General features: G+C 43.7%; 1 protein-coding gene across 3 annotated transcripts in view; it reads right to left on the minus strand.

Moving 5' to 3' along the window:
* The window catches only part of sbf2 (SET binding factor 2), a 106,101-nt gene that overhangs the window by 3,521 nt on the left and 89,205 nt on the right, over nucleotides 1-13,375 (minus strand). For all 3 annotated transcript variants that reach the window (XM_026167769.1, XM_026167752.1, XM_026167761.1), the window contains 8 exons: nucleotides 12,717-12,895; nucleotides 10,962-11,138; nucleotides 10,421-10,522; nucleotides 6,869-7,054; nucleotides 5,690-5,816; nucleotides 5,253-5,380; nucleotides 245-469; nucleotides 52-159 (listed from right to left, as the gene is read on the minus strand). In XM_026167769.1, the coding sequence (XP_026023554.1) occupies nucleotides 52-159; nucleotides 245-469; nucleotides 5,253-5,380; nucleotides 5,690-5,816; nucleotides 6,869-7,054; nucleotides 10,421-10,522; nucleotides 10,962-11,138; nucleotides 12,717-12,895 (1,232 nt within the window). The remainder of the gene's footprint in view (nucleotides 1-51; nucleotides 160-244; nucleotides 470-5,252; nucleotides 5,381-5,689; nucleotides 5,817-6,868; nucleotides 7,055-10,420; nucleotides 10,523-10,961; nucleotides 11,139-12,716; nucleotides 12,896-13,375) is intronic.

The raw sequence follows: 13,375 nt of genomic DNA on the forward strand, positions 1-13,375 counted from the left end.
GCCCTTCTATGTTCAATCATAACATGTCATAAAGACTCCTCCAGCACGCACATTTCCCTCTTGCTTGAGGTCCTCCTGAATGCTCATTCTGACTCTTTCCAGAGTTGTCTGCCATTTTTCCGGGGCCTGGTTAAGCTCGCTCTCTAACCTCTCGATGTCCTGCAGCACAAAGAAGAGCCGAGTAAAGTTACCCACAAAATGACAAACAGAACAAACATTTTAAACAAAAGCTGGGGTCTCTTACAGTGAGAAGCTTGGTGATGGCGTCCGGCTGGGCGCGGCTCACGCTGCTGTAACACGGCCAGACAATCCTCCTCTTGCTGTTGGAGATGGTGTGCAGCTCCTCCGAGCTCTCCACCCTCACAGCCATCGTCCTCCAGTCGTAACACGGCCCAGTCGACAGGGTCTCCTCTGTGAAGAAGTCCCATTTATTCAGGCTGAGGATGCTGATAGAAGGCTTCAGGATCACCTGAAACACAGACATCACATGGCTTTAAGGAGAATTTAATCTAATTCTTTAATCTAATTCAGTTTTATTTGTATAGTTCGTCTATAGGGTTTGCTACTAATCGAATGAATTGGTTGTTTTATCCCAGTCCAGCATGCCAAAGCACACCAAGGTGCATTCATTGGACTGTGAGCGTGTGAATGTTAGGTCAGAAAAGCCACCAGTGCTACCCTTCAGCCTCCCAGCTGATGTAACTATGGTATGAATTCAAAAATTCGAGGTAATTTCAGAAGCTAAAGGTCACTGAGATTTCAACTTATCTGAGATCAAGTTATTGTCTTCATAAACTTGGGTGTCTGCACCAGCAGCTCGCCTGTTGTTGCGACAACAATTCCCCATCAGCCTTTCATGTTTTTTTAAGAGGTTCTAGAAATGATCAGTAGAGTTTGCTTCCCTCTGTTCCAGAGTTTGTGGCATAAACTAGGGCTACGTCCACACTAGCCCGGATAGATTTGAAAACAGAGTTTTCGTCTGAAAACGTTCCGCGTCCACACTAGCGTTTTAAGTCGTTGTTCACAGAGTTGTTCGTCCACATTAAACGACCGAAAACGCTTATTCCAGTCCTGCGCACGCGCAAAAGCGAGTGAGAATTCAAGAATTTGAAGAAAAGCTATCTGGAGCATGTACAAACTCATATTAATCTTTTGTAGGGCTGTCAAAATTGACAGCAATCAAAACAACTGCTGTATAATGCCCTCCGCTATCTTTGTTTAATTGGCCACATGACTGCGTCACATGACTAAAATGCGTCATCGCTTTAGAAAGTCTGCGTTTCCGAGTGTCCACACTGCAACGGGACAGCTGCGTTTTGAAATGTATGCGTTTTCGAGAGCGTTTCCAAAACGCTGCGTTTTTCCTTGAGGAAAACGCCGTCTCCCGTCCACACTGAGACGGTCCAAACGAAAACGCATTAGTGTGGACGTAGCCTAGGAAAGCTGCATCACTGACAGGTTAGCGGTGCAGAGATTAAAGAAGATTCAAGACCATTTAGGATTTAATATACACATGGGAGGATTTTTAAATCAACTCTGTAGAATACTTGAAGCCAGCATAGCGCTGCTAAAACTCGACTTGTGTGTTTAGCTTGTATGAAGTCTCGATACGCAGCAGTATGCTGACCCTGGAAAGTCCAACAATCTACTGTGGCAACACAATGTGTAACGACTGTCTCCTTGGTGCTTTCCTATGATGATGCTCAACTTGAGATCAAAATCAGCAAATGATTAACAAAATAACTGACTGTTCAGTCTCTGTAGTTAATAAGTGTCAACTCCAAACTCACGTTGGCCACTGTAACCAAATTCTTGGTCATATATTAGGTTATTCTTTAAAGATTAGTGAAAAGTCAGTTTCCAAGATTTATATTAAAAAAATGTCTGAAACAAATTCTTTGCTGAACTTTATCTCATCTGGTCCGGCTGTGAACAGCCAAACAGCCAACCTTTAGTCCGACGAGAAAAACAAAGAAATGTTTTCACCCTGATTCACTTTGTTTCGGACAGACTTTCAGACCAAGCACAGGAAGCGGACCAAAAGCTGAAAACCAAGTCATCAGACTGGTTATCCGCATTAAAACGACACATGACGTTCACTTCGGCAACAATGTGGGCGAAGACCTATTAGGTGTGTGCAAGTTTTACTAAAATCTGACCGATACTCGAACAGGAGGAGTAGCTTCTTGGAAAACTGTCTAGAAAAGGAAGCAGCACAGTTTGAATGAAGACCCATTGTGTACAAATTTAATTACATTTTGACCAATCCTCTGGGAGGAGGAGCGTCTTTTCACGACGCCCCATTACAGGTGTAGATGCAATGAACGTTTCTCTATAAACAGAGTATCTTTAAATGCTTTATTCATTGAGAAGATGACAAATCACCATGACATCCACCCCTGCTCTAACCTGTCACTGTCAATGAGAGCAGGATGGAGGTACATAGTGTAACCACCTGTGGAGTCCCTCAGCCTCCTGGTAGATACACAGATGGTATGAATTTCAAACTCGTATGTCGGGTCGTTCTCGACTTAGTGCATTCACAAACTTGGGTGTTGATGTGGGTCGCTAATTTCATCTGCCCGCCTACCCGGCAGGTTGACGACAATACCCCGTGAGCCTTAAGCGGACACAACTAAACTAAACATATTTTAGGTGTGAAAATCAACCTTCATCAGCGAAAATGTTGGACTATGAAGCTTTCTTGGTGTCTACTGACTGCAGTCCAGGCTTCAGGCAGTTGTGATATTAAAATGATCCCTTCACGTTGGCGCTAGCGACGGTGATGGCAAAAACGTTCCACTTTGCGCAGATGAAACAAACTCAGTGTTTTAGCCTCAAACTCTGACAATAAATCATTCAGCTCGGAGGAGCCAAAACATCCAAGTGTAGCACGTTTGAGCGCTGCGTACTTTAAAAATAAAATATTATTGTAAACATGTTTGATCAGTGCACAGGCTACAAGATAGGACAGGCGAACGATTTGCCGTGAGTACTCAGGATTTGGCTGGAACATTTGTTTTCAGTCAGCTACACGGCAGAATTTTATTATTAATGCCGTTCAACCTTGAAACACTAATCCTCATCTTATTTTTGTATATTTATGTTTGCATGTGGTGTAACCACAGACCTACAGATGACGAGGATTTCTTCGGTGAGGAGATCTGATCCAGTTCTCAGTGTGTCACATCATTTACAGGAACTTTGTTTTTCTATCAGTCTCTGAAGAAAATATAAACTAAAGGTCCACAATACCATAGTTACCGATTAAAGTTTTGCTTACATGTGACAGTAGCTTTCCAACATTTTCCATCATTCCATTAAGGGAACAAGGCCCCAGTCACAGGACTACAGACTCGTCTACAAGCATCTGGTTGCTGAGAAAATGCTGGGAAAACGATTCTAAAGCACCAGACATGCAGCCCTGCAGCCCCTTAGCAACCGAATGTCACCAGGGAAAAACATGTATTCCACAAACAGCTGGCAAAAACCTCCTTGTGATTGGTTTGGCTTCTTACACCTTGCTGCCATCTTAGTTTGCACGAAGTGACAGACTTGTCTACAAACACCGTCCCCAGCTGCTCTTCGGCCTGAAACTATGAAAACTGACACAAACCAGGAATGGAGACCATTTGACTTCAAAGTAAAAACATGTTGGCTGCAGCACTGAGGAGCAACTTTTACTTTGAAGGCAAACCTGTTGCTCAGGAGGTAGAGCAGGTCATCTACTAATTGGAAGGTTGTTGGTGGTTTGATCCCTGGTTTCTGCTCCAGTCTGCATTAATAAGTTTCCTGGGGCCATACTGAACCCCAAATTGATCTCACATGCATTCAATGGAGTGTGACTGTTAGATAGAAAGCACTTAGGCTTAAAAAGTGCTTGAATAAAGGAGGCAAGTTGTATAAAGTGCTATATAAAACCTGTTCCATGTAACATTTCTTGTTTGCATCACGCTTGCTCGGCTAGTAGTTAACGTTTATTGGCAAACAAACATGAAAAACTACAGGCAATTGTGGCAATCTGTTAGCAACCTAAGCAGTTGAGATTTGAGGGTGATTTGCTTACGTTTGCTGTCAAAGTAAATGGTCAAGTGTTAAATGGACTGGTTCTTCTACAGAGCTTTTTATCAGCACATGAGCACTAACAATGCTTTATCTTATTTACACACACATTCATACAAGCACTTTTTTCGACATCCAAGTACCTTCTATCTAATATTTACACACACTCCAATAAATGCATAGGGAGCAACTCGGGGTTCAGTACATTGCCCAAGAATGCTTTGGCATGTAAACTGGAGCAGCCAGGGATTGAACCACTAACCTTGGATGACCTGCTCCAGGAACCGCTGCCAACCAGTTGGAGAATACACAGTTCCCTAGCAACTGGTGGCTGCGATCCAATCCAATACGGCAAATAAGCCTCGAGCAATGTTTGTGTGATGCCACGTGGAGGTAGAGGAATCACTGACCCGTATTTTATCCTGCAGTGGGTGAAGTATCCTGATCATTTACATCAGGGGTGTCAAACTCATTTTACTTCACATTCAGCCCACTTTGATCTTAAATTGGTCAGACCAGTGAAACTCACCTTTCTCTTGGTGTAAAGCACTTTAACTACGCATTTAACCCATTGATCTTTATATACAAACAAACAAATAGATTTTTTTTTTTACATGTTAAAGAAAAGCGTGTCAATACGACTCTTTGGGCTTAAATTGTAAGAAATAAATGTGCAAATTGACACAAAAAGTTCTGTTAGCTCATGCATACACTGTCCTGTAATTATGTATGTTTCTGATGTAAACCAATTGTAACAAGCATACATTTCTATAGCAGACAGTAAAAAAGCATTTAATTGTTTATCTAATGTTTGTTTGACACCCCAGATTTACATGGTAAAGTAAGGTGAGAACATTTTTAAGTAGCCTAATCAAATATTTTATAGCTATCCAGCTTTTATATCTGGACCCTCCTCGAATACTTTAAATGATTCATAGTTCAAAATGAGCCTACACTCGGTGCTCGTCTTCTTTTAAGACCAGTTTCACTTTTTCTGATTGGTTGGCCTTCACAAACAGAAGTTTAGGAGAGCAGGTGTGTGACACTGCTGTCCTCATAGTCATGTTATGTTTATGCTGAAGGCTCTGGCTACTAAACATCCTTCTCTGGATCCACAGCTGCACGAATCAACTATAGCTGCCTGATGTATAGGTTAAGGTGAAGGACAGAAACTTGAAGGAAACACTCACTTCATTCTCAGAGGGGCTGTACAGATAGTTGAAGAAGATGGGACTCCTCCGGTGCATCCTGTTGATGCAATCCCAGATACAGATGCCTCTCCGGGCCTGCTTATCACCCTTATCCTCAAACAACAAGCCTGCAAAAAAACACACAGGATAAGCTGACGAGGATGTGAAGCCATTACTGTTTTGACTGATGTAACAGCTTCCTGGGTAGCTGTGTGCATTCATATCAGAGATCTAGTTTCCTTTATTTACAGTGACAGAAAAGCCAGAATCTTGCTACCCAGGGAAGTGGTGTTGACGAAGAGGGGCCAAGAATCTTTTCAAATCAATAAAATTGTTGTGACTGTTAAGGAAACCACCATAGGTTCATAATTCTGTGTAACAAAGCATTTTTAGAGAAGAAGAAAATAAAAGATCCCCTCTGGTTAAAGGACACTGACCGTGTTCCAAGCGCTCGTAGTCAGAGTCCAACAGGAAGTTCTTGAAGCGGTTAGAGATGTGATGATAAGCCAGGAACTTCAGATAATACTGATTAAACTCAAACTCCAGAGGATGCTGCTCCAAAATCTGCAAGGATATGAAAAGATGGATAAAGACAGTTAGAAGGAGGTCAGCGTGTGGGCGACAGCTGCACCGTGTCCCCGTGTAGCGACGTCGCATCTATCCAGTGTATAAATGACCAATCGGAAACAGGAAAGAACCTCTCCCGCCTCTGTGAGGGCAAAGGTCAGTGATATCATTGCCGTCAGACACAATCCAGACTGAGCCAGCATGACTGCTGCTCCACGGTTCCCATCAAGCGCCAATCACGGTGTCGAAAATTTGAGGCCACCTGGGTCTGCTGGCAAAAACAACAGCTGTTTTGGAGATGAGGCACTTCTATTTTGAGCTCTTGTCCGAATCCCCTGCTTCACCCCTCGTTTATAGCGCTCCAGACCCCCGGGTTCCTGCCAAACCGTCTTAGCTGCCAAGCCTTCGGTTTCAAAAGACAAATGCAGAAACTATGTGTTGATGTAAGTGTATGGGAGTGGGCCTGTGTGACCCGAGGAGACACAAAAAACCCCCACTGCACTCTCTAAAGTTAGTATTTCAGAACAGACCCGGTTCTCCGGAAATCATCTGTGTGTGTGTTTCATTCTTAACTTGAGCCCCCTCTCCCCCCCAGCCCACTTCCCCCAAATCCTAAAGCACACGCAAGCCTTCCTAGAGACTCTCAATCCCCAAAACTGTAATCTTCCACATGCGGCTGTAAACAAGCACTAAAATGTGAAGAAATGCCGAAACACGTGAACACGTACATACAGCTCAATGCTGATCACTGTACTCATGGACCATCTGTGCAGCAGCCTCGCTGCTCACTCCCCGGGTCCAATATGTTGTTGTGATTACACGTCCCGTGTTGGAAAGTGCTAAACTAAAACAATGCACCGTTACTGACAGCAGAATCGTTCGCTTTGACCCCTCGCTCACCTTTTCACTTTTCGAGGAATGTGATGAGCTCACGAACAAGCAATGAATGACATCCAGTCATGAGGGGAAAAGTGGAGAAGAGTCACGTAGCAGGGGCAGAGATCAGGGTTCAGCGTACCTGTGGTACCTATGGCAGAAGTGAGACTCACCTGGTGCACACAGTCCAGGAATTGGAGGAAGATGGGCGTAAAGCCGCTACCCTGGCTGCTGGGGCTCAGGTTGCTCCTCTGGCTGAACTTGTGGCCGAAAGACAACCATTCTTTCTCCAAAAGGACCTGAAAACCCTCAAGAGTCCGGTAGAAAGGATCGCTCAGCAGCTGCACCAAGGACACAACCTGCCGAGAGGAAGAGAGAAGCTGGCTAAGGAAAAACCCTCAATACACAAGTTCAACTTGAATGAAACAAACAAACACCCTGCAGTGTAAGAGCATGTTGTTCACATCACAGATAACTCTGGGATTAGTGGACAACCTGCTCTATCATCTCAGCCAGAGCTGCTCCTCTGGAAATATTGAGAAATAAACACATTTTATGAACGTTTTGTGAGATGCATTTAGCCTTTCTTAGTAAGTAAGAAAAATTGATTGATTGAATCGTGCTCTCGATGTAATTTATCTCACACACAAATGCAAATATGTCATCAGCCAATCATATGGCAGCAACTCAGTGCATTTAGGCATGTAGTAAAGATGCCCTGCTGAAGTTCAAACAGAGCATCGGAAGTGGGTGAAAGGGTATTTTAAATGACTCAGAGCAGCGTAGTTGTTACCGTTAGACACGTTGATCTGAGTATTTCAGAAACTGCTGATCTACTGCGAGTTTTCCAAACGACCATCTCAAGAGTTTACAGAGAATTTTTCCAAAAGGAGAAAAATCTTCAGTAAGTGGAAGCGTGTGATAATGTACAGTAACCCGAATAACTGCCTGTTAAAACAAAGGCATGCAAAAGGTCATCCTTATATAACACCTCACACTTCGAAGTGGAGTGGCTACAGCAGCAGAAGACCACACCAGGTGCTGCTCCTCTCAGATAAGAACAGGAAACTAAAGCTACAGTTCAGACTGGAAAAACATGACCTGGTGCGATGTCTCGATTGGGTCTGAATTTTGCAGTAAAAACATGAAAGCACGGATCCATCCTGCCTTGCCTTCAGGCTGGTGATTTAATGGTGTGGAGGAAATTTTCTTAGTGCACTTTGGCCCCTTCATGCCAGCGGGATGGATCTGCAGCTGATAAATCTGCAGGAAGTGTGTGATGCTATCATGTCAATATGGACCAAAATCACCAGTACCTTGTTGAATTTATGAAATGAACAATCTGAAGGTAAAAGAAACAGGTATAGCTATGAAAATTCAGATTTCTATTGTGTTTATTGTATCTGCTAGCATACAGACTGATGAGCCACAAAGGAGAGGAACCCCCATTCACTCGTATGCTGCTTTAACAGGTACCTCCCACTACAACATCCTCCCCGATGACTGCAGCCTCTTCTAGCAGGACACTGCGCCTCACCACAGACACTAATAAAGGAGGTCTGAGTGGTGATCCCACCTTTAATCTTGGGTTGTTCTGGTGACATGAAGGGCGCCTGATGGCTTTAATGCTGTGCCTGATTTGCCAGTACCTACAACACGACCTACTTTTATTTAATATTTTTATCATATATAAGTTTAAAACCCTTACATTGTGATAAATTAGATGTTGAAACATCTTATCACTAAAGGAAAGTGGCAGCTGTTTCACCACATCTGTGCATATCGTTAGTTTTTTCCACTTGTCATGGATGGTTGCAATTTAACACACTTTAGTTTAAAAAAAGAAATCTGGATGGCATGATTTTGCTTTCTATCCCCCCCTAAAAAAGCTAAATGCAATCTAAAAATGACCCTTCATCTGACAGTGCAATGTTAAAATGATCATCTGCTATCAATAACATTTATATAACGCTGGAGCTTCAGGCACACTTGAGCTCACTCCACGAAACACCAGTTGAGAATCGCTTGTCTACACATGCAATCTGGTTGGCCCACTTCCCTGCCCGCGTCTTCTCCAAGACGGCTAATGAGCCCTGACGCGTGTGGAATGAGCGGGAAGAACAGTGTATGGTTTCCCCGTGGGTTTACAAGAACATCCAGCCCTGAGTGGTAGAAAAAGCCCCCCGCAACCCAGCAATGAAATGAGCCCCCCTGCAGCAGACTGAAGAGTGGATTTAAAAAGCGAGCGCGGAATAAGAGGGGAGAGCGTATAAAGGCAGAATGGCAGAAGACAGGAAGAAGAAACCGAAAAAAAGAAAGAAGCATTCAGAAAGGCAGCGAGGATGGTTCTGCATCCTGCCTGCTGGGTGTCTATGGTCCATGGCAGGAGAGCCAGAGCATATGGAGCCCATTTGCCTGTGCGGGTCGATCTGGACCTGGCGAGTTGGAGCCGGTGGCCCGTGGAGAAAGATGCTCTGGGCCGAACACGTAAGGGATCCACAAATTATACTTTTAAACAGCAGCTCAGGGCTGCACAAACCCCATAAACACATCTGAGGGACACACACTTGCAACACCATACATGTGCACTTTAGCAGGTCAGCATGGAAAATATGAGCTCAGAGAGCAAATATGTGAAGAAAAGCAAAGTTTAGAAGCGAACGGACACCGAGAATTGATCAGGATCTAAACAAACTATGAGTTTTCATGAATTAAATCAGCACAAATCAATGACATAAGGCCTCGAGACTTCAAACATTTTCACTTTATCAACACAGTCGGATCACCAGTCAGTAAACTGAGTGAAACGGCCAGAAGAAGCAGGTGCAGTCTGAACGGATGCCGTGGGTGTCCGTGGGGAATCCTTAAAAATGTGATCAATGTCCAAAAATCACATTTAAGTGTTACAAAACGTGTTTTTTTGCTTTCAGTCTTAATTTGTGAGTCTAGAATGACAGCAGGAGATACATAAGAAGTTCAGAGGTACCCTCTCCCCCTCACATTTAGCCTCTTTTTAAAAAGGATACTCCAAAGCTCTGAAGCACTTTGTTCATCGGAGTCAAAGAGACAACATTGCCGTAATATTGCAAAACACACTGAATTAATAGCTCAGCTGTGTAAAGTGCTTTGAGTAGAGCACTCAGGTGGAGTAGAAAAACGCTAAACTAGAATGAGTCCATTCAGAATATGAATTGAGATTATAAGTAGTACTTTTGAATGATCTCTAGTTTGCCGTGATTGCAGAAGGGTTGATGGCATTCAAAATACCCGCCCTGTGTTTAGCGGTTGAATGACTGTGCGGCTGCATCTGGATCCTTTTTACACCTATGAGTTTGCATTTCTGCGTTTCTTTTCATCCTCGCTGAACACTTTGTCCCCACTTTAGTGCAGATGAGGGCTGATAATGAGAGTTTTTACCCCAGACGCCCTTCCTGATGGGGATCTTTCACTGGTTGGGCAAATATGTAACCCACTACACTTGCAAACAAATGTTAAAAGTTACTCATAATAAAGTAAACTGTAACCTATTTTCTGTTAGTAATTAAACTTTAATAACAACTTTTTAAACTCCAGTTTGTATCTAGAAAATCTATATGTGTGGAAAAATACCTAAAGGACAAATCTTGCACCGTTTTAAACCTCCCTCTGGATATTTTGCCCTTCTTCACATCTGTCCCGTTTTCTTTATGTATTTTTTATGAATGGCGTTGGTGCATTTTTCTCACTTGTGTGGTAATGTCCCAGCCGTCCTCCAGGCTGAGCAGAACAGATGAGCCACTGTCCATAAGCTCCACCAGAAACAGCGCCAGCTGCAGGATCTTCTGAAGCTGCGGGAGGCCAACATATGTGCATGTGAACAAATATGCTAAACACAGACCCAACATTTATCCTCTCTGTGCATATACTGCCATGTTTGGTCTGCCAGTAGACTGCCTTCTTGTTTCTCACAGATAGCATTTGTCAACCGTGTGGAATATGTTCAATTTAAGGCCGCTGGGGGTCAATCAGATAAACAGCAAGATAAGGGGTCTCCTCCCACTGCATCGCTGTAAATCTGTTTCTCTTGGGAAAATGGCTTCAGAGAGGATTCACATAATTTATCCATTATGTGAATCTGATACACAGGATGAAGAGAAAGAGTGGACCGATGGGTCATTCTCACACGCTTTTAAGAGTCAGACTCCCGCGTTAGATCAGATGGTTTCTAGACCTGAATGCTGTCTGTTTGCAGATCATAAAAATGGCATGCTTTGTGTGTTTCATTACCTGCTGGATCCATTCGGAGTCTTCCAAGGCTTTGAGGAAGGAGTCCTCCGAGTCCGACGAGGTGGCGCTTGGAGCACAGGCCCTCAGCAGTTTTTTAAAAGCAGCTTTCACCTGCCGTGTGTCTGCAAAGTCCACTGGCACCAGCTCACAGTTCAGAGAGGAGTCCACTCGGAGGCCCTGCAGACAGAGGAATGTAAATTTCAACTAAGAGAAAAATACAACAGTGTGCGCAAAGTACAAAAAACAGATACAGCACGCCACTAAAAACGCTGCCTTTATATCAAAGTTAAAGGAAATAAAACGGCTCATTTCAGACCGTGGATGAACTGAGGTGCTGAGCGCAGCCCAGTGTGTAATAGATAAGAATTATAAAACTGCGAATCGTGCAAACTGCAGAAGCGCAAGATGTTTTTAGTCGACACGGCTCCTCGGCATGCTTCAACGGTGTGTGAAATATGTTTCTTGATGCGTGAATGAAAAATAGAGAAACAAACTGAACTGTGTGACGCACTCGTGCACTGTCCTGCACTGTGGTGGACTTCGCCTCGCATTTATAGACTTGCCTTTAACCTCTTGCATGCTGTAACTGTTAAAAGGAGGGGAGCAGTGCTGACGTCAGTGGCTTCTCCTGCAGATCAGAAGTCATTCTACTTGTGTCTTATGGATGAAAGAACAGCTAGCCAAGCAGAGATTGCAGACAAGGACACGGGTAGCTGCACACTCCACGGGCGAGAAGTCATTCCTGTTACAGACGCTCACCGTCTGATGACAAAATTTACGTCATTTGGACCCAAAAACAACACCAGCAGACTATCAGACGCCAAAACTATAACACACCTCTCAGAGGCTTTGTATTACAAGTTGTACTGGCACAGGTGAGTCTTTGTAATTGTAGGCTTTTGGTAAACTGATTGAGTCATCCCAGCAAAGGTACTATTTCACTGAATCAGCACACTTGGATTAAAAAAAGTGAAAACTGCATAAATGCATAAGATTAAGTGTTTCTGTGAGTTTAAACACAAACCGTTTCATCAGATGTGCTAGTTTTTGACTTTCTCCTTATAATTCCACATGAATTAAACCAACAATTATCCTTTGATACATCAAACTATTCCTGTGCAAGACAACCTGGCCTGAAAACTCCAGACAAACGGCAATGTTTTACAAATCCATTTTACAGCAAGTAGCATGAGCTAGAAAACCCGTGTCTTGATGCACGCTCAATAATCCAGGTAAGGAAAGTTAATCTGTTCATGTGAACGAAGCGTTTTCAGTGAGAGAAACTGTTCATCCACTCATCCAGGTGACTTCGGTGTGACTGCAGATCCCCCTTAGTCTTATAAACAGCACAGCCTCATTGTCAAAATCTCTGATCAACGGCCACGAATACTATTGACAGAGACTTGTGGCATCACAGGTGAAAGATGGTTCAGTGATGGTCTACGTCACTGAACCATCCATTAACTCCACCTCTACAGACTTTACAACATTTATGTTGCCTCAGAAGTGTTTAATTTAACTATATTTTGACTGCTGGGTCTCTGTTAAAAGTGGTGTTCTACTGGACTTCATTATACCCCTTTACACATCTACTACACCACCACCAATAAAACATAATTTAACACATATGACAGTGTAAGAAACATTATAGGTTTCATAAAAGAGGCCACTGAGTGCAAATATAAAACGATATACTACAACAACTCATAGCAAACATGTCCTCTCAGTCTCCGGCCGCTTTGTTTGCATTCTCACCCTTAGATGTGACTTTTCCCCGAAGATGTAAAGGGCTGCTTGATGTTTGAGGAGTTGAGCCTGCAGACTGTGGCTCCCTGCAGGGGGTGCCAGATCCTTCCCTGCTAGTCTGGCACCCACGTCGGCTGCCAGCGGATGCTGACCGAGTCTGCTGCTGGAGCGCAGGCTGGCCCACATGCCTGCAAACACACACACACGCGAACAGAAGTCACACACACACATGCATGAGCCGGCTAGTTCGAATGCCAGAGATGTACACATGCTGTCAAACAAACTAAGACCGAATGATGAACAGCGCATGACATGCGAGCTACGTTTACATGCACAGCAGTACAACGGCTATTATGTAAACACCTTCATTCCTTCAGTCCATGAACAAAGCGACTGCTCTGAGAGTCGGATGTGCTGGGATATTAGAAGCAGAAGGTGCTGGAATTTTTAGCAAGTCAACAAGTCTAGATGGTGTTTCTCTGAAAACAGCATGCAACGCCTTCCAAGCAGCATGAACCACTGCCAGAAGGACGTGATTTTTCACAATAATCACTTTCAGGCCTTTTTCAGTTGCACTTGCGGAGTTATCAAACCACAACTGTCAGCTGCTGTAGCCGGGTCAATTATACAAGAGCATAAATTGGTGAAGTTTCAGCGACGCCTCGATT

The sequence above is a fragment of the Astatotilapia calliptera genome, chromosome 1 (genome assembly GCF_900246225.1).
Source record: "Astatotilapia calliptera chromosome 1, fAstCal1.2, whole genome shotgun sequence".
Taxonomy (NCBI): domain Eukaryota; kingdom Metazoa; phylum Chordata; class Actinopteri; order Cichliformes; family Cichlidae; genus Astatotilapia; species Astatotilapia calliptera.